General features: G+C 41.0%; 1 protein-coding gene across 12 annotated transcripts in view; it reads right to left on the bottom strand.

The window, feature by feature from the left end:
* Positions 1–25517, bottom strand: part of KMT5B (lysine methyltransferase 5B) — a 59612-nt gene that overhangs the window by 15750 nt on the left and 18345 nt on the right. For 3 of the 12 annotated variants that reach the window (XM_045372264.2, XM_045372269.3, XM_065527887.1), the window contains exons 2-9: positions 20735–20970; positions 16274–16421; positions 10335–10403; positions 4981–5146; positions 3776–3885; positions 1545–1711; positions 1234–1253; positions 1017–1153 (exon numbers count right to left, since the gene is read on the bottom strand). In XM_045372264.2, the coding sequence (XP_045228199.2) occupies positions 1017–1153; positions 1234–1253; positions 1545–1711; positions 3776–3885; positions 4981–5146; positions 10335–10403; positions 16274–16421; positions 20735–20894 (977 nt within the window). In that variant the 5' untranslated portion in view covers positions 20895–20970. Of the gene's footprint in view, positions 1–1016; positions 1154–1233; positions 1254–1544; positions 1712–3775; positions 3886–4980; positions 5147–9676; positions 10038–10334; positions 10404–16273; positions 16422–20734; positions 20971–25517 lie in introns of all 12 variants that reach the window. The other 9 variants (XM_045372266.2, XM_074013031.1, XM_074013033.1 and 6 more) reach the window with 8 other exon arrangements.

Here is a 25517-nt window from a genome sequence, read left to right as displayed (position 1 = left end):
CTGTGACTTTATGACTCCATCCTCTCTCACTAAACAGATGGAAATCCCTGGCTATCCAGAAAGGAGGGAAATGGTGACTGGGGTATCTGCCCACTGCAACCTCTAGGCTGGCTATCTGTAGGTGTTTTAAAGTGGGAGAGGTGACACTAATAACTTTGATCGTATCTCCAAAAGCAGTATGAAGTAGAAAGAATGAGGACTCTGAAGTTAGGCTGACTGGGGTCTGATACTTATGTTTTGGTACTTGCAATGTGGGCACCTCCTAGCTCTTTCATGAATACCTCTGAGAACTGAACAAAGTGAGGTGAGTCAAGTGCCTGGCACAGTGCAAGCTGTGCAAAATGGACTTCAGGTTTCCTTCTCTGTGGCCTGTGTGGTCTGCACTGCCTTTGAGGGGACTCTTCCTGCAGCCCTTGCCTGCCTGAGCCTGTGGCGCTCCCTTCATGGTGCTCTCATGTACAGAAGTCACTATGATGAGCAATATGAACTGCTGGTCCTGCCAATGCAGATGTGGGGGATTTCTGTAAAGACTCCAGGACTCTGGATGAGGATGAGACACAAAAAGAGGCTCCTTATTGAATGACTGATAGCAGGTAACAAATCTTAAGAACTGTAAAACTAAAATTCCAGAAGACACAGCTTGATAATATGCAAGATGGCTATCAGTGGGGAACTCCACTTGACATTATGAAAGGGGCAGCCCCATTCTGGCACTGCGTGTGTGATGTGTGGGAGCTATTAGCCATTCTCTCCTTAAGCACAGCTGTTTTCTGGCCCACTCTTAGCTGGTAATATTAAGATTTTAAAGGGCAATTTAAAATTTATTTAAGGACATTCCAGTGTCCCTAAATAGTTGTGCAGCATTTGACTGTGTTCACATACATTGCACCGGCTGCTATGCTAAAGAACATAAAGACTATCTCTGCATTTAAACAATGAAGAGATGTGAGTTTAATCCCCAAAATCAGGTTGTTAACAAAAAATGTTGAGGCTGAACATTTTACTTAACACTTTACCTTTCGCAAGTGTAACACTCGCAGAACTCATTATTTTCTCCAAAGAACCCATCTCCATAATAACAAGAAATTTCTTCTCCAGGTTCAATATCTCTCAGAGCCTTCACACATGCTGTATCTCGACCAGTTGACACAAACTAAAATAAAAGTAACTCAGTAAGAAACTCACACCTGAAGCAAAAACAAAATACTTGAAGAAATTTTTTTTAATGCTTACCTTACAATTAGGTCTGCAATCTGAAAAATGTCCAAAAGATAAAGTCAATTAACTGTTGATAAGATCAGAAACACGAACAATTACAGAAATCTGAAATAAGCTTTCCATATAACTTTACAACTTTTGACAGGAGTTTAGATCTCAAGTTCAACTAAAGGAATATACATTTATTTTAATAAGTTTGTGGAAAAATTTCTATTTCAAATTCTCCTTTAAAGGAAGATAAAGATTTGACTGAGGTTGACGAGGCCATTCTAGCCGTTAGCAAGAACGCCCAACACTAGCGCCAACACCTTGGAAATACAGCTTACCATGGTTTATAAATGCAGCAGGACCCAGCCAGAGTTGAGCACAGTTTTTCCTTGTGGAATACATGACACTGAAGTCGTTTTCTCCATGTCTAAGTAGCATGTTCTCCTCAATTTCTGAAAGTTCGGCAATACAACCCACCAGTAATTCTATTTTGTCATTTCGTTTCCTATTTAAAATATGTGATGTGTTAAAAATTACTAGTAATTAAAAATAGTAAGGCTTCTTTTAATAAAATAACCCTGACAATAAATATCAGAAACTGAAAAGGCCTATACTTTAGTTAGCTCACTGGGATCCCCACCTGGCTATCCTTCTCTTCCACCTTGGAGCTCCACAGCCTTGTGCCATGGTTACTTGTGTACCCATCTTATTCCTGCAAGAGAACGGAAACTCAACCAGGACAGGGACTATGCCACCTATGTCTCTGAACTCCCTGGTGTGGTGTTTTGCAAGCAGAAAGTACTCAAATACTTGCAGCACTGAATTAAACTTTCTGACTGCTGGATGAATGAAGCAGGCAGGGACCAGTGGCAGTAAGGGTTATGAGGATCCGGAATTGTGGTGCCACTCTTTAGAGCACACCATCCACTAGGAATGTAATGCAAGCTAAATTTTCAATCTTAATTTTTTTAGCGGCCACATTAAGAAAGTTAAGTGAATATAGGTGAAATTACTTTAACAACATAATTTTATTTTATTTGAGACGGAGTCTCACTCTGTTGCCCAGGCTGAAGTGCAGTGGCGTGATCTCGGCTCACTGCAACCTCTGCCTCCTGGGTTCAAGCGATTCTCCTGCCTCAGCCTCCCAAGTAGCTGGGACTACAGGTGTGCACCACCACACCCAGCTAATTTTTTTTTGCATTTTTACTAGAGACGGGGTTTCACCATTTTAGCCAGGATGGTCTCGATCTCTTGACATCATGATCTGCCCACTTCGGCCTCCCAAAGTGCTGGGATTACAGGTGAGCCACTGTGCCTGGCCAACAATATATTTTAACCCAATATCCAAAATACGATTTCAGTAGGTAATATAAGAACCACGAATGGGAATAAAATTTAATATGAAATCTGGTGTGTATAGCACACTTACAGTGCTTCTCAATTCAGATTAGCCACATTTCAAGGACTCAAGGGCTGGTCGCTACTGTACTGGATGGCACAGCTCTAGGACCCTAGATCTCAAACCTACACACCCATCTGCAACACAGGCAGCCACACAATCCAACTAGCAGGCTTAATATATCCTGAGGTAAACGAGGCACATTTCATGTATGCACACTCACCCCAGAGGCCTGGCAATAAGGTTCTTTTACCTATTCCATTTTCAGATATCTGACCCCCAAAATTTTTGCTGTAGGAATATTGAAGGATGGGTACATAAGGAGCTACATGTCTTTCCTGGGAGATAGTACAGGGAACAGGCATGACAGGAAAGAAAATACAGTAGTATATATTCTCTTTCATCTGTAATTTTTATCCCTCTTAGCTGGGCTCAACTCCGATTTTTTTGAGATGGAGTCTCACTCTATTGCCCAGGCTGGAGTGCAGTGATGCGATCTCGGCTCACTGTAGCCTCTGTCTCCTGGGTTCAAGTGATTCTCCTGCTTCAGCGTCCCAAGTAGCTAGGACTACAGGTGTGCGCCACCATGCCCAGCCAATTTTTGTATTTTTCGTAGAGACAGGGTTTCACCATGTTGGTCAGGCTGGTCTCGAACTCCTGACCTCAAGTGATCCACCTGCCTTGGCCTCCCAAAGTGCTGGAATTATAGGTGTGAGCCAACACCCCCCACCAACTCTACTACTTTTATTGAAGCTGGCATATATATATGTATTTTTAAGCAACTAGTGCTTTAGGGAGGTTTCCACCCATAAAACTAGGATCATTAAGACTTTAGCCCCAACCTTTCTTCTAGGCTAGTAGAAGACTGACTGTGGAAGCCAGGTTATCTAATAATGGTGTCCACAGCCCTTCAGCAACCACATCACTGAACAGGCATCCAGAGTCAACAAAGGGAAAATGAAAAGCAATTTGGCCTAGAGATGGGCTCTGGTTCAACTGAGACTTCTGATTTCCTGATTCTGACTCCAGTTGATGGGCCAAGGCAACGGCACTGCATTGGCTACCTCAGGCTAAACTCTGGCTTCATTCCTTACCATGCATTTCTTAGCACTTCAACAATAATTTAGAAGAGAACTTTAAATTAAAGGTTTATACTAGTAGAATAGTTACCACTCTTTTGTTGCAACTATTTTGGCTCCATTTTGTTCTGATGAGTATCTATTACATGGCAATATTTCAAATCCACTGTCAGTTGCAAACATTCGCAAATAAATAAATACCTAAAACAGAAAAAAAAAAAATTGATAATGACTTTAAATGGTATACCCTGCTAGACTTTCTTAGAGAATTATAAAAGCAAACCACCCGCAATGATGAAAAAAATGTAACATCTAGCCTGGGCAACATAGCGAGACTATTTCTCTACGAAAAAACATTAGCCAAGCATGGTGGCATGTACCTTTAGTGCCAGCTACTTGGGAGGCTGAGAGGAAGGATCACTTGAGACTGAGATGGAAGCTACAGTGAGCCATAATCAGGCCACTGCATTCCAGACTGGATGACAGAGCAAGACTCTGCCTCTAAAAAACAATAAAAAAAGTAAGATCATTAAGTAACAAACTTTATTGTTACTTAGGAGTTTTGAATGTCACAATTTTTCTGATTTTGCAATATTTGCACTACAGTAACTAGCTGAACACCTCTAACCAAAAAATTCAAAATCTTCCCATGAGCATTTCCTTTGAGCGTCATGTCAGCATTCAGAAAGTTTCAGATTTTGGAGCGTTTCAAATTTTGGGGTTAAGGGTACTCTCTCCGTATGAGTACCTAATGGTTTGTTTCCCTTAAGGCTCACAATGAATTTCACCTCTATATGACAAAGTTTTCTCTCCTTTTTTGGTTGTAGAGACAGGGTCTTGCTCTGTCTCCCAGGGCTGGAGCGCAGTGGCAAGATCATAGCTCAGTGCAGCCTCTAACTCCTGGGCACAAGCAATCCTTCTGGCTCTGCCTCCTGAGTAGCTGGAACTACAAACTACAAAGGTGTACACTACCATGCCTGGCTAATTTTTTTATTCTTATTATTTTAGAGATGGAGTCTTGCTATGTTGCCCAGGCTGGTCTCGAAGTCCTAGCCTTAAGCAATACTCCCTGCCTTAGCCTCCCAAAGTGCTGGGATTACAAGCATGAGCCACTGAGCCTGGCCCAGTTTTTTCTTTGGACTGTCATTCAAATGACTATGTGTTACAAGATCTTCAGACTGATTAGTTTTATGAAAAATAAACTTAAAATTTCAGTATTAACTAACATTTAGGGTTTCAATTTACTTCACTATTCTTACCCAAATAGGTTAGCAGCATCAGTCTTAATAAACTTACATGTTCTTTGAATAACTTCTCCTGCATTTTATTCTTGTTGAGAAAATAGTGCCGTGCCCATTCGCCTGAAGTCAAACATTTGAAGGCTTTCTCCAAGTGTTCATCTTTCTTAAAACGTTCAATTACTTCCTTTAGTTCTTCCTGCCTTCCTTTAATAGGCCGAAATCTGAAAGAAATCAAAATAATGAATGGGTTATCTGCCACAATCCTTGCACCACTGATCCATCTTAAGAGACCTTGAGAAAGAGCTAATACCCTAAAAACAGCCATGGTTATCAGAGCAAAGATCTAAGAGAAGAGAACAACAAACAATAGTCTTGACTACTACTATTCAAGTAATACTGATCACCTGGATACGCAACTTCTCTTTTTTCAATCTGTTATTTTAATATTTTTATTTCACTGTTATCTCATTAACTGTGAGGTGAGCAGATGATTCAAACAAAAGCTGTCTGATTCAGACTTACACTAGTTATCAACTTAGGGAGATATAAAATCAAAGCTCTAAAATACAGCACACCTAATTTAGAGTTAGAATGACAAGAATCTTTTTAAAACATGCAAAATCAAGCTGGAAGAGTGCCAGGCAATGAATTTCAGAAGTATGATGATGTAAACAAAACCATGCCATAGACAAAAACATTATGTACACAGTTAGAAAAACACCCCAAACCAAGTATTCCGACTGGCTTTGAAACACACCTTGATGTTCTAACCACCCATGTCAAAGTCACCTTTGATGACAGCATTCAGAGAACAAAACAAGTACAAGCAGTATAACTCTAGTGGTGAAACTGCTATACTGGTAATGTAGGAAAACTGATGGGGTAGAGTTTTATTTATTTATTTTTTTGAGATGGAGTCTCACTCTGTGGCCCAGGCTGGAGTCGAGTGCAGTGGTGTGATCTTGGCTCACTGCAACCTCTGCCTCCCGTGTTCAAGCAATTCTCTTGCCTCAGCCTCCCATGTAGCTGGGATTATAGGTGTGCGCCACCATGCCCAGCTAATTTTTGTATTTTTAGTAGAGACCATGTTGGCCAGGCTGGTCTTGAACTCCTGACCTCAAGTCGTCTGCCCACCTCAGCCTCCCAAAGTGCTGGGATTACAGGTGTGAGCCACTGTGTCTGGCCTGCTGGGGTAGAACTGAAAATACTCCTATTGTAGAATCAGCCACAATGATGTCTTCAGAATATTATACCATTAGGTCTATATTAATGCACGATGCAGTCATGGTCCAAGCAAGACAATATTTGTGAACCCCTCATTCTAAAGCTGTGTTTTCAGTAAAACATGTACTATAAAGTTACTCACACTTAATTTCAAATTTTCTTTTCATGTCAATTTCATAAAGCTAATTCTCCCAACCAAAGTTTTTATTTAAAAAAAAAAAAGTTTTATTTTATTTTCATAAAGCTAATTCTCCCCGGATTATGGCCAGGTGTGGTGGCTCTCGCCTATAATCCCAGCACTTTGGGAGGCCAAGGCAGGTGGATCACGAGGTCAGGAGATCAAGACCATCCTGGCCAACATGGTGAAACCCCTTCTCTACTAAAATGCAAAAAATTAGCCAGGCGTGGTGGCACACGCCTGTAGTCCTAGCTACTCAGGAGGAGGCTGAGGCAGGGGAATTGCTTGAACCCGAGAGGCAAGTTTGGAGTGAGCCAAGATCACGCCACTGCACTTCAGCCTGGTGACAGACTGAGACTCCGTCTCAAAACAAAACAAAACAAAACAAACAAAACAAAAATAAAACATCCAACAGAAAAAAAGGAATCACAGATTGACATTCAAATAAAATACATTAAGAAAAAATATTAGTGGTTCAGGAGAAAAAAATATGTGTCTTACTCTGACATTTAAAATTGTACATTTCATAAACCTAAATATGCTAAAATTGAGAAGATGTAGCAAAGGAAGCATTCAGCAGAATTGTTTTCCTAGAGAAGCTATCATACATGCATTCATAGTATTTCAGTAAGATTTCAAGCCACAATATTTCATCAAGGATTATTAGGTGCTGTGTTGTGTATACAGTGGCATATGAAGTGCTATGGTGAAAAATACAAGAGAAGACATGGCCACTGTTCTTGAATGGAAAATGTAATTGGGACTAAAAGATATATATATGCATCAAATAATTAAGCAAGCCATCAATATGCAAATGCATGTTAATATGCTAAAAACTACATTGCTATAGCACCTAAAAGTATGGAAATTATAACTAGGGGTCGGAAAGGTTTAAGAAAAGCACATTACAGGCAGGGAAGAATCAAAAAGAAGGAAGAGTGAGGGGAAGTCTAAGCAGAAGATCTTAATAAAGCTGGATCCAAAGAGTTGACCAGGGTCAGCTAGTTAGCAATAATAAAGTGAAGTACCAGAATCAGGAAGAGGAAAGACATGAGGTCCTGAACAGCTATAATACTGTTTACTGCACAGGATCACTGGAAGACTTCAGGTATATTAATGCATACTGATCCTACCAGGAGCTTGCTAGCTACAGGCTCCAGTCATGTTTTGTTTTGTTTTAAATTCAGTAATCCTGAATTCTCACAACTATTAGCAGAACCATCTGAGAGTTCAAACATATCCTAAATATAATACTGAATGAATGAATGGGGCTCTATTTTCCATTTTCAATCAACTGGTATACAAGCCTCTATAGACAGATAAATGCAAGTCCTTTAAAAAATTCAGAACATGGCCGGGCACGGTGGCTCAAGCCTGTAATCCCAGCACTTTGGGAGGCCGAGACGGGTGGATCACGAGGTCAGGAGATCGAGACCATCCTGGCTAACACGGTGAAACCCCGTCTCTACTAAAAAATACAAAAAACTAGCCGGGCGAGGTGGCGGGCGCTTGTAGTCCCAGTTACTCGGGAGGCTGAGGCGGGAGAATGGCGTGAACCCGGGAGGCGGAGCTTGCTGTGAGCTGAGATCCGGCCACTGCACTCCAGCCTGGGCGACAGAGCAAGACTCCGTCTCAAAAAAAAAAAAAAAAAAAAATTCAGAACATCTTACTAGGCTGTCGATATATGGTGTCAGAGAACCACCAAGAAAATAAAGAGCTGCAGAACTGGGAAAGCATCCACACATCCATACTAAACTACTTGCAGCCATCACAGTTGATTGTGTCAAGATGCCATCTCTAAGACATTCAACTGAAACCATTCTTGCTGCAATCCTACACTACATCGTTATTTGCATATGAAGGACAGATAAGACAACAAAGAAGCTCCCAGCTAAGGCATGACCCATCAAGCAATATGCAATATGGAATGGTGGGAAACAGATAACCCATGTTTTATGTGGCAATCAGAAAAGCAATAGTTCACTTTAAGCAAATGCAATAAATTATCCATGCCATTAAATGACAGGGCTACAAACGACAGAAAGGGCCAAGCTATCCTTACACGTTCAATGTGAAAGTGACCAATGGGAACATTATACAAAAATTAGTTATAGACCTGGAATGAAACTTGGCTATTTTTAATAGGCTTTATGTGTGTTCTATGCTTCCTGAAACAAGTTCATTCCTATCTAAAAATGCCTTCAGGTACCTTTAGTTTTGTTTACTTTTTATTCATAATGCCAAACAATTTATATGCTGAAAACCAACATAAAATAGTCAACTCTTGATTTAGTAGCATTCTGCCTACCTTCCCTGTGTTGACTTCTGTTTCCGCTTTCCTGACTTTATTGCCTCAAACATAAATAAAATCCCTGAAACTATCCCTTGCTACCCATAGCAAGAACCTCTATTTCACTGAAACTATAAGTTGCTGTCCCAAACCTGTTAAAACTTACTGTCACAGTTGGCTGCTATGGGTATGAAATGACAGTGAGGAAAAGGGGGAAGAAAATGGTTACAGGTGCAGACAGGCAGGAGATGAGACAGTTTTCAATAATCCTACAGAAGTATGTAAAAGTCAGCTGGCTGACAGTCCAAATCAAATCCCATTATAACAAATACCGTGGAAAATAGAAGTTAAGACTGTTACACCTATTAGGGCCGGTGCAAACGCACTGAGAACCTTAGGGGAATTTTTTTTTCCTATTATTGAACAGAAAAATACTTCTCTCCTTAACCACCATCACTCTAAATCTCCCACATAAACTGCATAAAACTATCCTTTTACTCTGGCACTTAAAGGCCAGATAATTTAGAACCACCCTTTTGTTCCACAAATGAGAAAAATAAGGCCCGACAAGGATCAGTAGATGGCCAGTGACTTAAGGCTGATGAAGGGAAGACCTGGGATTTACCCAGGCCTTTCTGGTTCCTGTTACATGACCTGGCTCAGGAAAGCCTTCCTCACATTGTTTCATGGTTAGAAGAGGATTTAACTTGCGTTTGCCATCGAGCATCAGCACTGGGTCCAGCCAGAGAAAGCTCTAGCTTGTATACTGACAATACAGTGGAAAGGATGGATGCAAATGTGAATTTTAAGATTTAGTATTTGGGTGGGTGGTGGGTGGCAAGGGAGGCAAGAAAAACAGGTATTCGGCATTTCCAAATCAATATGCCCCGTCCTCCCTCCCTTAACAGAAAATTTGTTACTTTAAATCAACCAAACATATCTATTCTTTCTCTTCTTACACTTCTGATCAATGGCTGGTATAAGAAAAACAAAAATGTCATTTACAATTGGTTATTAAAGGGGCAGGAAAAAAACATATGAATTCACACTCCCACACACCTGTTCCCCACTCTTTCCAGAGACTCACTTCCCAGGTTTTCTTGCTATTTGGTTTTTCTGTCTCCCCACTGTGGCAGTGAAGAAAAGTTGTAGACTGTATTAGCTGTGCTACTGTGCCCTTCATTAGCATGCACAATCAAAAGCTGACTGGAGGGGTGGGGAACAGGAAGGGGAACAGAAAAAAGGGAGACAGGGAAGGAGAGAGGAAGAGAGAAAAATGCTCAAATATTTAAGATATAAAATAAAACCATGAGGCAACATAGTGAACACATTTCCCCCTCTGAAGAAAGTTTAGCTGCAAATCGACAGTTTGTAGACGCTGAGCAAGTAGTCACAGAGCAGCTCTTCATTCCTTCTTGACCTGAAAATAAACAAGAACCAAAAACATACCTGGCTGAGTCCTGCAATCAGTGCTCAGCTAATCACATGGAGTGACTCCTGATCTTTTGATGATTTGTTTCTCTTAAAATCACCCTGTTATGAAGTACAAGTGGTTTTTTAAAAAATACAACTATTATCAAACTACTTTAAAAGGTTTGTAAAATGTTCTAAAACTCTAATTTATGCTGACACTTCAACTTACTCAACATAAAAGAACATTTTAAAAGGCTGGAATGGGTTAGTCAGTATCTCATTGTTTGTAACACACACTACCTACCTCACAGGGTTGTTGTGAGAAAAACTGTCAGATTTTGAAAAATGCCTTGAGCTCCTCGAAGGAAAGGCGCTATATAAATGCAAAAACAAACAACAAAAATAAAAAGCTATTTGTATAATCTGTACTTGTAATTTCTAAACAGACTTACAATATTCGTTGTTGCAAAAATCTTTAAAACTCTGTGATACTTAAGAACTTTAAGATGCCACGGGTGGGCGTGGCGGGATAGAAGCCATGCTGCTGAAATTCTCTGCTTCCCATAGAATACACCTTACCATGAAGTTAGAAGCTTTGAAAACGTTCTTTACGGATTCTGGTCAAGCACTTAATTTTAAAGTGATATTTAAAGTGATTCATACTTTAACATCCAATAGTGGATATGAATAATCAAATACATATATAAGCAAAATAAAAATTAGATGGTTACAGCAGTAGAAAGATGAGTAAGGACTGTACAGGCTGACGTTCTGATTAGAAACACGAAGAAAAGTTCCAAAGAGAAACTCAGTGTCCTGACTCCGCTGATGTTTAAATGCTGTCTCCTGCTCAGCTCACTGCTAGCCTGAGTCTCCTTCAGCCTCAAAAAGGGGGCATTACTGAAAGCACTGATCCCTTTCTTACAATATCCCGCTCCCACTCCATTTAAAAATCGGAAGTATAGGCCTGGCGCGGTGGCTCAAGCCTGTAATCCCAGCACTTTGGGAGGCCGAGACGGGCGGATCACGAGGTCAGGAGATCGAGACCATCCTGGCTAACATGGTGAAACCCCGTCTCTACTAAAAAATACAAAAAACTAGCCGGGCAACGTGGCGGGTGCCTGTAGTCCCAGCTGCTTGGGACGCTGAGGCAGGAGAATGGCCTAAACCCAGGAGGCGGAGTTTGCGGTGAGCTGAGATCCAGCCACTGCACTCCAGCCTGGGCGGCAGAGCGAGACTCCGTCTCAAAAAAAAAATAAAAAATAAATAAAAATCAGAAGTATAAACAACAACTATTTTTTTCTTGTTAAAAAGAAAAATTTAGGTTTCATAATTGACAAAAGTCAATTAAGTTCAAATTTCTCCCAAAAAATTGAAATTAGCATTTTGTTTGTACTATTTCTAAGTATTCACACTACAACTCGCTTGTTAGTAAATATAAGGATATATTAAGATTAAAACCTATGCACTCAAAACATAGCCAGTTTTGAAAATTATCCAATCATTAAACATCTACTGTTTCTTTTTCTTTTTTTTTTTTGAAAGTAAGAGTCTCACTCTGTTGCTCAGGTTGGAGTGCAGTGGTGTGATCTTGGCTCACTGCAACCTCCGCCTCCCAGGTTCAAGTTATTCTCCTGCCTCAAACTCTCGAGTAGCTGGGATTACAGGTGCACACCACCACGCCTGGATAATTTTTGTATTTTTAGTAGAAATGGGGTTTCACCATGTTGGTCAGGCTGGTCTCGAACACCTGACCTCGCGATCTACCTGCCTCGGCCTTCCAAAGTGCTGGAATTACAGGCATGAGCCAACACGCCCGGCCTAAACATCAACTGTTTCTAAACATTCTTCCTGTTGGTAGACTGAAAGAAGTAAAAGGAAGGCAGAAGAGTATAAAAAAGAGAAACTAAAAAGTGACAAATTACAGGTGCATAAACACGAACAAAGAGCGCACTATACAAGGAATATGTAGAGAGCTTAGAAATTAAAATCCAACAGCAGAATATCTTCTCGTCACTTCTTTTGCACCCCAAAGAGAGAGTCCATAAACTAGTAACTTGAGAGGTATTATCAGTTTTCCTTATATTCTAAATCCACATTCTAGTAAATTCTTGCTCAAAAGATGAAGAGCTAGAAGGGATAGTTTTATTTTCAAGTAAATTCACTAAGGTTAAATGAAAACATGTATTTTTCACCAAGATTAACGTAAAGGTCATTAATAAAGTTTCTGTTCCCAAATATCAGTGTACACAAGAGTGTAAAAACACACATAAACCGAACACTCTGGTGGGAAGTGGACAGGATGTCCCCTGCACTGCCACACCAGCCTGAAGTGCTGGCATTGCTACGAACCCAGCCTGCTCTAACCAGGGAAGTAGAATCGTCTGTACCTCCACAGGTTATTTTAGGAACTGCATAATTAAATGTTGCACTAAAAAATATTTTAAAAATGGTTTCTTCTGCAAGTTTAACCAGATTTAATTTTAGATGCTTCAATTTCTATGGGGAAAAATCTTACGCACTGGATGCATTTTAATTTAGGAGTCCTCAGTTACAGTAATGTCTTGAGTTCTAAAAGTATTTGTGTGGTAATCCTGAAGTTTACATTTATGACTACATGGTTTTATGTGAGCCCTAGGAAACGCCTACTAAGATATTTTTAGCAACTTATCACATCACAACGAAACTGAGAGGCCAGATGGTTTAGGACCTAACTATTCCAAGTGTAGTCGGGGAGCTTGTTAGAAATGCAGAATCTCAGGCCCCACCCCAAAGCTGCTGAATCAGAACCTGCATTTCAACCAACTCCCAGGTGACTCTCACATAAACTAATTACGAGAAACAAGGGTATAGGAGGACTTTTATAGAAAATTGGAGTGTTTCCTTTTTTTTTTTGTTTTTTTTTGATATAGGGTTTCACTCTGTGGCCCAGGCTGGAGTGCAGTGGTGCGAATACAGCTCACTGCAGCCTCAAGCTCCTGGGCTCAAGTGATCCTCCCACCTTGGCCTCCCAAAGTGCTGGGATTACAGGCATGAGCCACTGCAGCAGAAAACTGGAGTATTTACTATTGCAGATGCTAATAACAGGCAGCCTTCTGGAATACGGCATGGGGATTTTAGAGTACATGAAGTTCTGTCATAAGCCACTAAAATTTTCATTGTAATTTTTTTTTTTTTTTTTTTTTTTGAGACTGAGTTTCACTCTTGTTGCCCAGGCTAGAGTGCAGTGGCATGATCTTGGCTCACCGCAACCTCCGCCTGCCGGGTTCAAGCAATTCTCCTGCTCTCAGCCTCCCAAGTAGCTGGGATTACAGGCATGCGCCACCACACCTGGCTAATTTTGTATTTCTAGTAGAGATGGGGTTTCTCCATGTTGGTCAGGCTGGTCTCGAACTCCCGACCTAAGGTGATCTGCCCACCTCAGCCTCCCAAAGTGCTGGGATTACAGGTGTGAGCCACTGCACCTGGCCCATTGTAATTCTGATGTAACACTTTCTAAAATGTTTTATATGCTTCCCTATCTTGATAATAAGGCATAATCAACATAACCTTCTTAATGACCCCAGGTCAAAATTCTGGGCCTTTGTGGTGACTTTCTGAATGCCACTAAACTATTGTGTCAGAGTGATTCATTCACACATTCACATTTCTTAACTCAGAAAAAAAAAAAAAAAAAGAAAAAAAAACACTGGGGGTGCTACAGGGTGACAAATATCAGCATCTTCTAGGAGAAGAATAAGCACTGGTCTCATGTTCAATGGGCAAAAAAAAAAAAAAAAAGAAAAGAAAATGGACTTAAAATAATGAAAATCAGTCTTTTTTTTTTTTTAAAGGTGGAGTCTCAATCTGTTGCCCAGGCTGGAGTGCAGTGGCATGATCCCGGCTCACTGCAACTTCCACCTCCCAGGTTCAAGGGATTCTCCTGCTTCAGTCTTCTGAGTAGCTGGGACTACAGGTGCATGCGGCCACATGCAGCTATTTTGTATTTTTAGTAGAGATGGGGTTTCAGCATGTTGGCCAGGCTAGGCTCGAACTCCTGAGTTCAGGTGATCCACCCGCCTCGGCCTCCCAAAGTGCTGGGATTACAGGCGTGAGCCACTGCGCCCAGCCCTGTATCTTTTCTTTTGAGACAGTCTCACTTTGTTGCCCAGGCTGGAGGGCAGTGGTGTAATCTTGGCTCACTGCAACCTCTGTCTCCTGGGTTCATGTGATTCTCCTGCCTCAGCCTTCTGAGTAGCCAGGACTACAGGCGTGCACCACCACGCCCAGCTAAATTTTTGTATTTTTAGTAGAGATCGGATTTCACCATGTTGGCCAGGCTGGTCTCGAACTCCTGACCTCTGGTGATCCACCCAGCTCGGCCTCCCAAAGTGCTGAGATTACAGGCATGAGTCACTGCGTTCAGCCTGGATCTTAATCAATCAGGGCATCTAATGGCAGTCATTTGGCAGGGAACTGTTTAGTCTCCCAACTCCATTTCCAATATTTCACACTTCATTTTAGTAGGTAAAGATATATGATAGAAAATTTTATGGCCAGGCACAGTGGCTCATGCCTATAATCCTAGCACTTTGGGAGGCCAAGGCAGGCGGATCACCTGAGGTCAGGAGTTCGAGACCAGCCTGGTCAACATGGTGAAACCTTGTCTACACTAAAAATACAAAAATTTGCTGGGTGCAGTGGCGCAAGCCTGTAATCCCAGCTACTTGGGAAGTTGAGGCAGGAAAATCACTTGAACACAGAAGGTGAAGGTTGCAGTGAGCTGAGATAATGCCACTGCACTCCAGCCTGGGCAACAGAGTGAGACTCTCTCTAAAAAAGAAAAAAAAGAAAAAAAAAATTGTGAAAAAAACAAAAGCACGTTTTTAGCTGAATTACTTCTTTTGGACTTAGACTATAATTGGTAAGTGAAGCATATATAGTAAGTGAAGCATATAGTATCTTAATCTAGCAAGGGATAAAATTAAAAGGGGGGAAACAGGACACAAGACTTTCCTCCAATTACCTGTACTCACCAATTTCTACCTCTCCCAACTACTGATCAGTGACTATCTACCTGGGTATCAAGATCCCCCAGGGTTGCCACTGAAATTGGAGCTATATAATAACCCCAGTCTGGGTATGATGGAGATGAACTAGCTCTATCTTCTAAATCTCTGCTGTTATGCTTTCCCACCACACTAAAAAACCCTTTGCCATAGAAGTTAAGAAATAAAGCATAAAGCAAAGTTGCAAAGTTCTGACCTGTTTGGTGGCAGAAACATTTGTGAAATGATCTAATGGTCTTTTTTGAGGGAGAAATGATATTTAAGAGAATTAGAGAGAGACCTCAGCTGTTAAAACATGACAGATTTCAAGATTAATGTAATAATGTTTTTTATATACAGCATTTGGTACTCAAACACTTACACATCCACTTTCTTACCTGTATACTGAATATAAACATGTCTTTAAAACTATTCACTCTTAACAATGATTAGCTGAATCCCAAAGATTAAACATGATGACAAAATTTCCCATCTCTACAGAGACAATGTGTAAGAGAAAAGTCTATGATAAAATCAAGAAAAAAAGGGACGTACCCTACTTTAATTGGAAACAATCATACATTTTCAAGGTTTTATAGGATGCTTGTCAGATTTTTCTTTTCGGTAAGATAACTGTCATCACTTTTTTTTTTTTGAGATGGAGTTTCACTCTTGTTGCCCAGGCTGGAGTGCAATGGCATGATCTCGGCTCACTGCAACCTCTGCCTCCCGGGTTCAAGTGATTCTCCTGCCTCAGCCTCCCAAGCAGCTGGGATTACAGGCGTGCACCACCATGCCCGGCTAATTTTTTCTGTACTTTTAGTAGAGACGGGGTTTCACCGTGTTGGTCAGGCTGGTCTCAAACTCCTGACCTCAGGTGATCCACCCACCTCGGCCTCTCAAAGCGTGGGGATTACCGGCGTGAGCCACTGCGCCCGGCATCATCAACTTTTAAAATAGAACATGAGAATGCTCCTCCAGCTTTATATGTTGATAGAAATGTTCTGAGGTAAAATAAGAACACAGAGTTAGAACTGACAAGATTCCTGGAGTCTTGTTCTCTGCTTCTCTTGGCTCACACACAGAAAAACCCTTCCACTGCAAAGAACTTTCCTTTACTGTCATTTTAAATTTTGAGCAAAAGTAAAATTAGCCATCTACGTTCTTGAATTCAACATCATCATCTGTTCCATTCAGGATAAAGACTGAAAATTACCTAGTATTCATTTTGTGTGTTTGAAAACCTAAATAGGGATCAAGAACCAAACTGGTTGCTAGGTCATCATTTTCACAGAGTTCCTTGGCGGACATTCCAGAAGATGGTACATAGCGACTCTGTCCTTCAAATCCCGAGTTACCATTACCTGTGAAAAGCAAAAGCAAGAAAAATTACTCAAATTGAAAACTACTTAAATCTGCCTTAAAAATTCTTTAGCCGCACCGACCATTCAAGCTGGTAATAAAGAACTGAAAAATCAATCAGTTTTAGTAATTAAGAATTTAATAACCTTTGCATAAGACAGAAAACCAAATGCAGTAAACCATCTCCGTTACTGAGAGTATTTTGATTAGCAGGTAGTAATAGCAGGTTCCAAAGGTTCCCAAGAACAGGGTCTGCGTAGTTGTGAAAATTTGGTTCAAATGCTTGGCTCTCCCCCACCCCCTTCTCTCCAAGGACCACTGAGAAACAGGGGACAGGAGGATGTTCACTATTTAACAAGTCAGTACACAGGCCCATTACAGATAGGACTGGGGTGAAAAGGCAAGAGGAACACAAGATAGTTTTTGCAAGAAGCGCCAGAACTCCAGATCTCAAGTATCAAAAGGAATCTCATGAAGTTCGGCTTCCTGCTTTTGGGCAGGTGAATGATTATTATCCTCACTTTGCAGGAAACTGAGGCACAGACAAAAAGAAACTTGCCAACAATTCCAGAGCTGGGTAGTCGAAGTGGGGAAAGAAGTAGAGAGAGAATGACAGACCTATTTCTACTGACCTCTGTTTGAAGCAATTTTGAATGAATGGATAAAAATAGAGACTCAAATATGTAACTGAAATAATTGGGTTTAACTGTGGAAGAAAAGCAATGTAAAGAAGGAAACGAAGGCCAAGTTATAAGAAGTTTCATCAGAGTTGATTAAGTTTGATGTATGTGCCACTGACAGTCCTTCCATGGACTTAGCACATAGTTTACGGAGGACAACAGCAATATAACGTTCAGGCTCTCAAAACCAAAATGGGGAAGAATGAAACACAGAGTAAAGTTTAACCTTTTCATCTACTTTTTCACAGAACAAATAGTTAAATGTAAGTTCCTGCCAAGGGCAGACATATGATTCTGCAATCAAATTATTTGCATGGAGCTATGTGAAAAGCTATCAACGTTAAATTTTTTGTAACAGCATAATAGCTTTATTGAAATACAATTCACAAATGATACAACTCACTTTTTTTTTTTTTTTTTTTAAAGACAGGGTCTTGCTCTGTCACCCAGCCTGGAGTACAGTGGCGTGATCACAGCTCACCGCAGCCTCGAATACCTGGGCTCAAGGAATCATCCTGCCTCAGCCTCCCTAGTAGCTGAGACCACAGGCATGCATCACCAAACCTGGTTAATTTTTGTATTTTTTTGTAAAAATGGGGTCTCACCATATTGTCCAGGCTGGTCTCGAACTCCTGGGCTCAAGCCATCCTCCTGCCTCAGCCTCCCAAACTGCTGGGATTACAGGCATGAGCCACCAAGCCCAGTCTTTTTTTCACACAGGCATTTACAAGTATAAATTTCCCTCTAAATCACTGCTTTGGCTGCATCCTATAAATTTTAGTACGTTTTATCTTTCTTTTTATTCACCTCAAAATGTTTTCTGATTTCCTTTTTGATTTCTTCTTTGACCCACTGATTACTTAGAAGTGTGTTTCATTTCTACATATTTGTGAAATTCCCAAATTTCCTTGTTAATTTCTAATTTTCCTCCATTGAAGTCACAGAACATAACTTTTATTATTTCAATCCTTTTAAGTTTATTGAAGCTTGTTATACGGTCTAGCATATGGTCTATCCTGGAGAATGTTGCACTCGCACTTGAGATGAATGTGTATTCTGATGAGGTTCTAAAGATGTCTGTTAGCTCTCATTGGTTTACAGTGTTAAGCTGTTCTACTCATTATTAAAAGTGGCGTATCAAAGTCTCCAAATTATTGCTGAATTGTTGATTTTTCCCTTCAATTTTGTCAGTTTTTGTTTCCTGTATCTTAAGGCTCTGCTGCTGGGAAAGTCACTCACTGTATCTGAGATGGGGCACTGCTCTGTGCTCTCCCATTTCTCCTCATCGCTGGCTCTCTTTCTGCACCATTCTGGCCCAATAACATTCAGTGTAAGGCTATGTTATCGTCACACTCCGGTTTTCCCAACGTAGCCTTCTATATTTATCTATGCTTGGTAAAGTGTAACCAACGTAATGGCCATTTTCTTTTTTTGAGACGGAGTCTTGCTCTGTCACCCAGTGGCGCAATCTCGGCTCACTGCAAGCTCTGCCTCCAGGGTTCATGCCATTCTTCTGCCTCAGTCTCCCAAGTAGTTGGGACTACAGGTGCCTGCCACCACGCCCAGCTAATTTTTTATTTTTTAATTATTTATTTATTTATTTTTTTGAGACGGAGTCTCGCTCTGTCGCCCAGGCTGGAGTGCAGTGGCCGGATCTCAGCTCACTTCAAGCTCCGCCTCCCGGGTCTACGCCATTCTCCTGCCTCAGCCTCCCAAGTAGCTGAGACTACAGGCGCCCGCCACCTCGCCTGGCTAGTTTTTTCTATTTTTTTTAGTAGTGACAGGGTTTCACCGTGTTAGCCAGGCTGGTCTCGATCTCCCGACCTCATGATCCGCCCGTCTTGGCCTCCCAAAGTGCTGGGATTACAGGCTTGAGCCACCGCGCCCGGCCAATTTTTTATATTTTTAGTAGAGACAGGGTTTCACCATGTTAGCCAGGATCGTCTCGATCTCCTGACCTTGTGATCCACCCACCCTGGCCTCCCAAAGTGCTGGGATTACAGGCGTGAGCCACCACACTCAGCCTGTAATGGCCATTTCTAAACTTTTTTGTTTGTTTTTGAGACAAGAGTCTCGTTTTTTTGTCCATGCTGGAGTGCAGTTGTGTGATCTCGGCGCACTGCAACCTCTAACTCCTGGGCTCAAGTGATCTCTCCAACCTCAGCTTCTCAAAGTAGCTGGGACCACAGGTGTGCAACACCATGACTGGCTAATTTTTCTGTAGACACAGTATTTTTCGTAGACATGGTGTTTCACCACGTTGCCCAGGCTGGTCTCAAACTCCTGGACTCAAGAAAATCCATTCACCTTGGACTCCTAAAGTGCCGAGATTACAGGTGTGAGCTACCATGCCCAGATGCATTTTCTAAATTCTTGTGTATCTATAACAATTCAACTAATTAAAACCGTTTTGCACTATGATACACAAAAGGAGGCCAACAGTGATTTGCTAAAAAGCTTAAGATATGCCTAGTTTACCGACCAGAATGAATACACTCTGATGTGATCACTGTGTTTCTCAATTCTTCACGTTCACGCTAGCTACTAAGGAGTGAGGCAGGACAAGGGTGCATGCGGCCAGCAGCCTCAGGAGTGAGTGGTGTCCATGCAGAGGACTAACTCATTCGGTCTTGCCTCTTCCTACTCTTGTCCTGAGCAGGAATTCTGTCTGGTTTCTACAGCAACAGTGACCTGATCTGAAATGGAAAGGTTAAGGGTAGCCTGGGCCCAATGAGTTGCATAAACCCTAAAAGGTAAGAAGGAAATCAATCAGAACTGGATTCAATCTGAAACTACAGAAAAACCACAGGCTAATCCAAATCCCTGGAAACAGGCCAACGCCAATCTGAATTAAGGATATTCAAAAGTGGCTAGATTCATGTTAGAAAAAGAAGAAAAGCCGTCCTCTTTAACATGACATACATTTGGACATATAGCTGCCTAGTTAGGTATACACTTGTCCTCAGTCATTTTACTACTTTTAGAGGAACTACGAAATACGCACCAAATCCACAACTTCCTGAACCCTTAAAAGCAGCCTCTTTCCCACCAAGAGGTATAGAGGAAATAAAGTAACTTATCAGCAGTGTTTCACTGTCAGGATGAACAACTGTCTACCCTGTATAAATAGAATAAATTGCTACGATTTGTGAGGCTGCCCTAAAGCAGTCAGTTCTATCCATCCTCCATTCTACTTACGTAAATTACATAAGTAGAATTAAATAAGTTGGCGTCATTATTCATATTATTCCATGAAACATTTGTGGAAATTAGCAAAGAAGTACATACCTATACTTACATCTATTAAAAAAATACAGGTTAACCTGTAAGAAGTTCAATTAAAATTTTATAAATTTAATAAGACATATCAACCATTCAGGTATAAATTCTACAAAATATAAAGTAAGAGAAAAGCATGATTAAAATAATTATATGAAGCATTAAACTTGAGTTTTATATATTGTTTGATGAGAATAAAAATTGACACAACTTTGAGAGTAAAAAGACTATATTGTTAATTATGAAAATGCAAAAAATTATTTAAGACAAAAGAAAACAGAATATACATTACAAACTAGAAAGAATTACTACCCCATATCACAATTAGAACATTGAAGGTTTAAGTGTGTACATACATCTGCTCGACCTCCTCTCGACTGCATTTTTGCCAGCCTTCAGGGTGTCCTTCCCCGTGTGCTGTAATTTTGATTGATTCTGCTGATGGTCATTAGACAACTTGCCTCCATTTCTCCTGCCATTCACCACCATGTTCTTGGATTCTCCCAACCACTTCATACCCACAGACAGCCTGACCCAGGTGCATTTAGTCACTCTCTTCAAATAGCTTAGAGAATACTTTCAATGTTCTCTCCTAACAGAAACAAAATATGAAAAACAAAACAAAATGGGGAGGTAAATACATGAAAGATCATGCTAAACAGACCCTTGAGAAAGATATATAATATTAAAAGGACAGTCATTCACAGCATAATGATGTTTTGGTCAATGACAGACCACATAAACAATGGTGGTTCCATAAGATTATAACAGAGCTGAACATACACTTCATAAAATTCGTATTGCCTAGTATTTACTATATTATATTTTTTATTGTTATTTTAGAGTATATTCCTTCTACTTTTTTTTTAAGTTAACTATAAAACAGCCCCAGGCAGGTTATTCAAGAGCATTCCAGAGGAAGGCACTGTTATCACAGGAGATGACAGCTCCATGCATGTTACCGCCCCTGAAGACGCTCCAGTGGTACAAGATATAGAGGGAGAAGACAGTGATATGGATAATCCTGACCCTGTGTGGGCTGAAGCTAACATGTGGCCTGTGTCTGTTTTTAATAAAAACATTAAAAAATTAAAAGTAGGAAAAAGTTTATAGAATAAAGATATTTTAAAAAGAATATAGTTGGGCATGGTGGCTCATGCCTGTAATCCCAGCACTTTGGGAGGCCATGGCAGGCAGACTGCTTGAGTCCAGAAGTTGAGACCAGCCTGGGCAACATGGCAAGACCCTGCCTCTACAGAACATAAAAAAGTGAGCCAGGCATAGTGCTGCGTGAGCCTGTGGTTCCAGCTACTTGAAAGGCTGAGATGGGAGGTCACGCCTGCAGTGAAGCCATGATTGCAACACTGCACTCCAGCCTGGGTGACAGAGCAACCCTGTCTCCCAAAAAGAAAAGAAAAGAATAAGTGTATTTTTGTGTCTTTTTGTCTGTTTTTTGAGACAGTCTCACTCTATGGCCCAGGTTGGAGTGCAGTAGCATGATTATGGCTCACTACAGCCTCAAATTCCAGGGCTCAACCCATCTTCCCACTCAGCCTCTCAAGTAGCTAGGACTACAGGCAGGAGCCACCACATCCAGTTCATTTTAAAACTCTTTTTTTTTTTTTTTTTTAGAGACGGGGTCTCACTATGTTGCCCAGACTGGTCTCCAACTCCTGGCCTCAAGCAATCCCTCCACCTTGGCCTCCCAATGTGTTGGGATTACAGGTATGAGCCACTGTGCTTGCTAAGAAAGAATATACATTCATTTATTTGAGACAGGGCCTTGCTCTGTCGCTCAGGCTAGAGTGCAGTGGCACCATCTCTGCTCACTGCAACCTCCACCTCCCAGGTTCAAGCGATTCTTCTGCCTCAGTCTCCTGAGTAAGTGGGATTACAAGTGTGTGCCACCACACCTGGCTAATTTTTGTATTTTTCGTAGAGATGGGGTTTTACCATGTTGGCTAGGCTGCTCTTGAACTCCCAACCTCAAGTGATCCACCTGCCTCGGCCTCCCAAAGTGCTGGGATTACAGGCGTGAGCCACTGCGTGTGGCCTGAACATATTTTTGTATAGCTGTATGTGTTTGTATTTTAAGCCAAGTGTTACCATAAAAGAGTCAGAAAGTTAAAAAAAAAAAAAAAACTTTATAAAGTAAAACAGTTACAACAAACTAAGGTTAATTATTAAAGAAACATTTCAAAATAAATTTAGTGTAGCCTAAGTGTACAGTGTTCACAGAGTCTACAGTAGTACATATGTACTAGGTCTACACAATTACTCACCACTCACTCACTCACCCAGAGAAACTTCAAATCCTGCAATCTCCATTCATAGGAAGTACCCTTTACAGGTGTACCATTTTAAAATCTTTTATTCTGTATTTTTACTGTACCTTTTTTATGTTTATGTGTGTTTAGATAACAACACTGTTACCAGTGACTACAGTAGTCAGTACAGTAACATGCTGGACAGGTTAGTACCCTACAAGCAACGGCCCGGGTGTGTAGTAGGCTAGACTACCTAGGTTTGTGTAAGTATACTCTATGATATCTGCAAGGCAACAAAACCGCCTACCCTCACATTTCTAGAATGTGTCCCTGAGACACACTCTATGAGTGCCCTCTATGATATCTGCATGATGACGAAATCAACTAACCTCACATTTCTCAGAATGTGTGATATCCCGGTCACTAAACAATGCATGACTATAATTTAATAAATGATGTCTCCGCTCTTTAAAGACAATCTTGGCTCTCCCCAGTCATATGATGCCTGCTCAGGAATACAGTGGCCCCAGACTGAGCAGAATGTAGACAGAAGGTAGGGGCTCATTCTGACTTGTTCCTTGCTTGTGATTAGAATAGTACTGACAAACAGCAGGTGCTCAACAAATATTTCTTTCAGTAAACAGTAAGAACTGTCTTTGCTCCTTATTATACTGATATCTAGGTACAGCTCTATCATCTGCTCAAATCAGAGGTTTTGGTAATGCTCTGAACTGGGTGAGTAAACTCCATGGAAGTTACTTATCTCCTTTGTTCCAAGGCAAGCTTAGGAAAAGGCATCTATGCTAAGCTTTGTCCATCACAGTAAGAGACTCCTAACTGTTACGCTGGCTACTCATCACCACAAACAAAACTGAGCAGACGGACAAGAGTAAGGAAAGTAAAGGACTCTGTATCTTTTTGTTGTTGTTACTTTGAATTCACTGTTCTAGATATTTAAGAAACCAATACTCAGATATCAAAGTAGTGCCCATCTGGAAATGTCTACCTTATCATTCCTTCACAATGGCAACAAAACTGAGAAGCTACTGTATTTGGTAATATAAATGTATCCCTTACTATCTGAATTTGGGAACCGATTGATATGAATAGTGGGGGATGCTTGTAATTTATAATGACATTTGGAAATGAGGATATTATACACTGCATTCATTACTAACGGAATGAGAAAAAGGATGACCATGATCCCACCTCATTAAGGAATTATGTGTTAGTGTAAGTCAGACTAAAAAGGCCCTACGATAAAGTGCAAAAATACAGAACTTCAGAGCCAGAGCTGCCTTAACATCACCAGTGTGACGCCTTCAATTTACAAACAAAACTGAGACCACATGCCTGAAGCCACATGATCCGCCCGCAGCAGTCTCATGAGTAAAACCCAGCACTGCTGCCCAACAAATTCTCAACTATACCAGACGCAGGTCAATTTCCTTTCCACAAACACATAGAAAAGTACAAATGATAAATTACTTTGAAGTATTCACAAAAATACATGCCTGGACATACCTTTAATGATACTCAACACAAACACAAAACATGAATTTTTACTTGATCTCAGATCTCTTTCCTGTTACAGGAATATCTGTGTGAGTTCACTGGAGGGTAAGACGTGCATGTGAGCAGCATGCTTAGGGGAATGGCAAAAAAGAAAATCTGATCAATGCTGAAGACAACTTTACAATTGTTTTCTAACATGAATTTTTCTTTTGGTTCCCTCACTGTTTAAGTTCAATTATAGTACTTAACTTTTACAGTGCCTTTTGATTTTTCTTGTAGGTGTCACTAAATAGTCTTGTAGCTATTCTACATCAGTTATAAGGATTTTTCAATTATTAAATTTTACCAAATTTAACATTAAAACTGCTCATTAATGATCATGTATGTTACACTTAGGAGAAAAGGCGTAGAACTCAAGAGCAATATACCTTTTTTTTTTTTTTTTTTCAAGGAGACAGGGTCTTGCTCTGTCACCCAGGTTTGAGTGCAGTGAAGTGATCATGGCTCACTGCGGCCTCAAAGTCCTAGGCTCAAGCGATCCTCCGCCTCAGCCTCCCAAAGTGTTAGGATTACCAGCATGAGCCACCACACTCAGTAAGAGCAGTATGTTTTTGAGGTATAAAGTACAAAGAAAGCTTGAGAAAAAGAGCAATGGGTGGTCCATTGCGAGTCTTGGATCTTGGATCCCAGCAGTTTTGCACAACACTGTTATCTACGGACTCTAAAATGGACTTCATTTAAAGAGACCCATGGGGCCGGGCGCAGTGGCTCAAGCCTGTAATCCCAGCACTTTGGGAGGCCGAGACGGGTGGATCACGAGGTCAGGAGATCGAGACCATCCTGGCTAACATGGTGAAACCCCATCTCTACTAAAAAAACACAAAAAACTAGCCGGGCGAGGTGGCAGGCGCCTGTGGTCCCAGCTACTCAGGAGGCTGAGGCAGGAGAATGGCGTGGACCCGGGAGGCGGAGCTTGCAGTGAGCTGAGATCTGGTCACTGCACTCCAGCCTGGGTGACAGAGTGAGACTCCGTCTCAAAAAAAAAAAAAAAAAAAAAAAAAAAAGAAACCCATGGAACAGTAACAGAAACATAAAACAATATGAATTGTGGCATTTGAATCCTAGCACTTGGGGAGAGCATCAAGTACCACTTTTTTTTTTTTTTTTTTTTTGAGACAGAGTCTCGCTCTGTTGCCCAGGCTGGACTGCAGTGTCCGCAATCTTGGCTCACTGCAACCTCCGCCTCCCAGGTTCGCTATTCTCATGACTCAGCCTCCCAAGTAGCTGGAATTACAGGTGTGCACCACCATGCCTGCCTAATTTTTGTATTTTTTAGTAGAGACAGGGTTTCACCATG

This window comes from Macaca fascicularis, chromosome 14, assembly GCF_037993035.2.
Source record: "Macaca fascicularis isolate 582-1 chromosome 14, T2T-MFA8v1.1".
NCBI lineage: Eukaryota > Metazoa > Chordata > Mammalia > Primates > Cercopithecidae > Macaca > Macaca fascicularis.
Note: the sequence above shows the minus strand (reverse complement) of the source record. Positions and strands in the feature narration are given on the sequence as shown.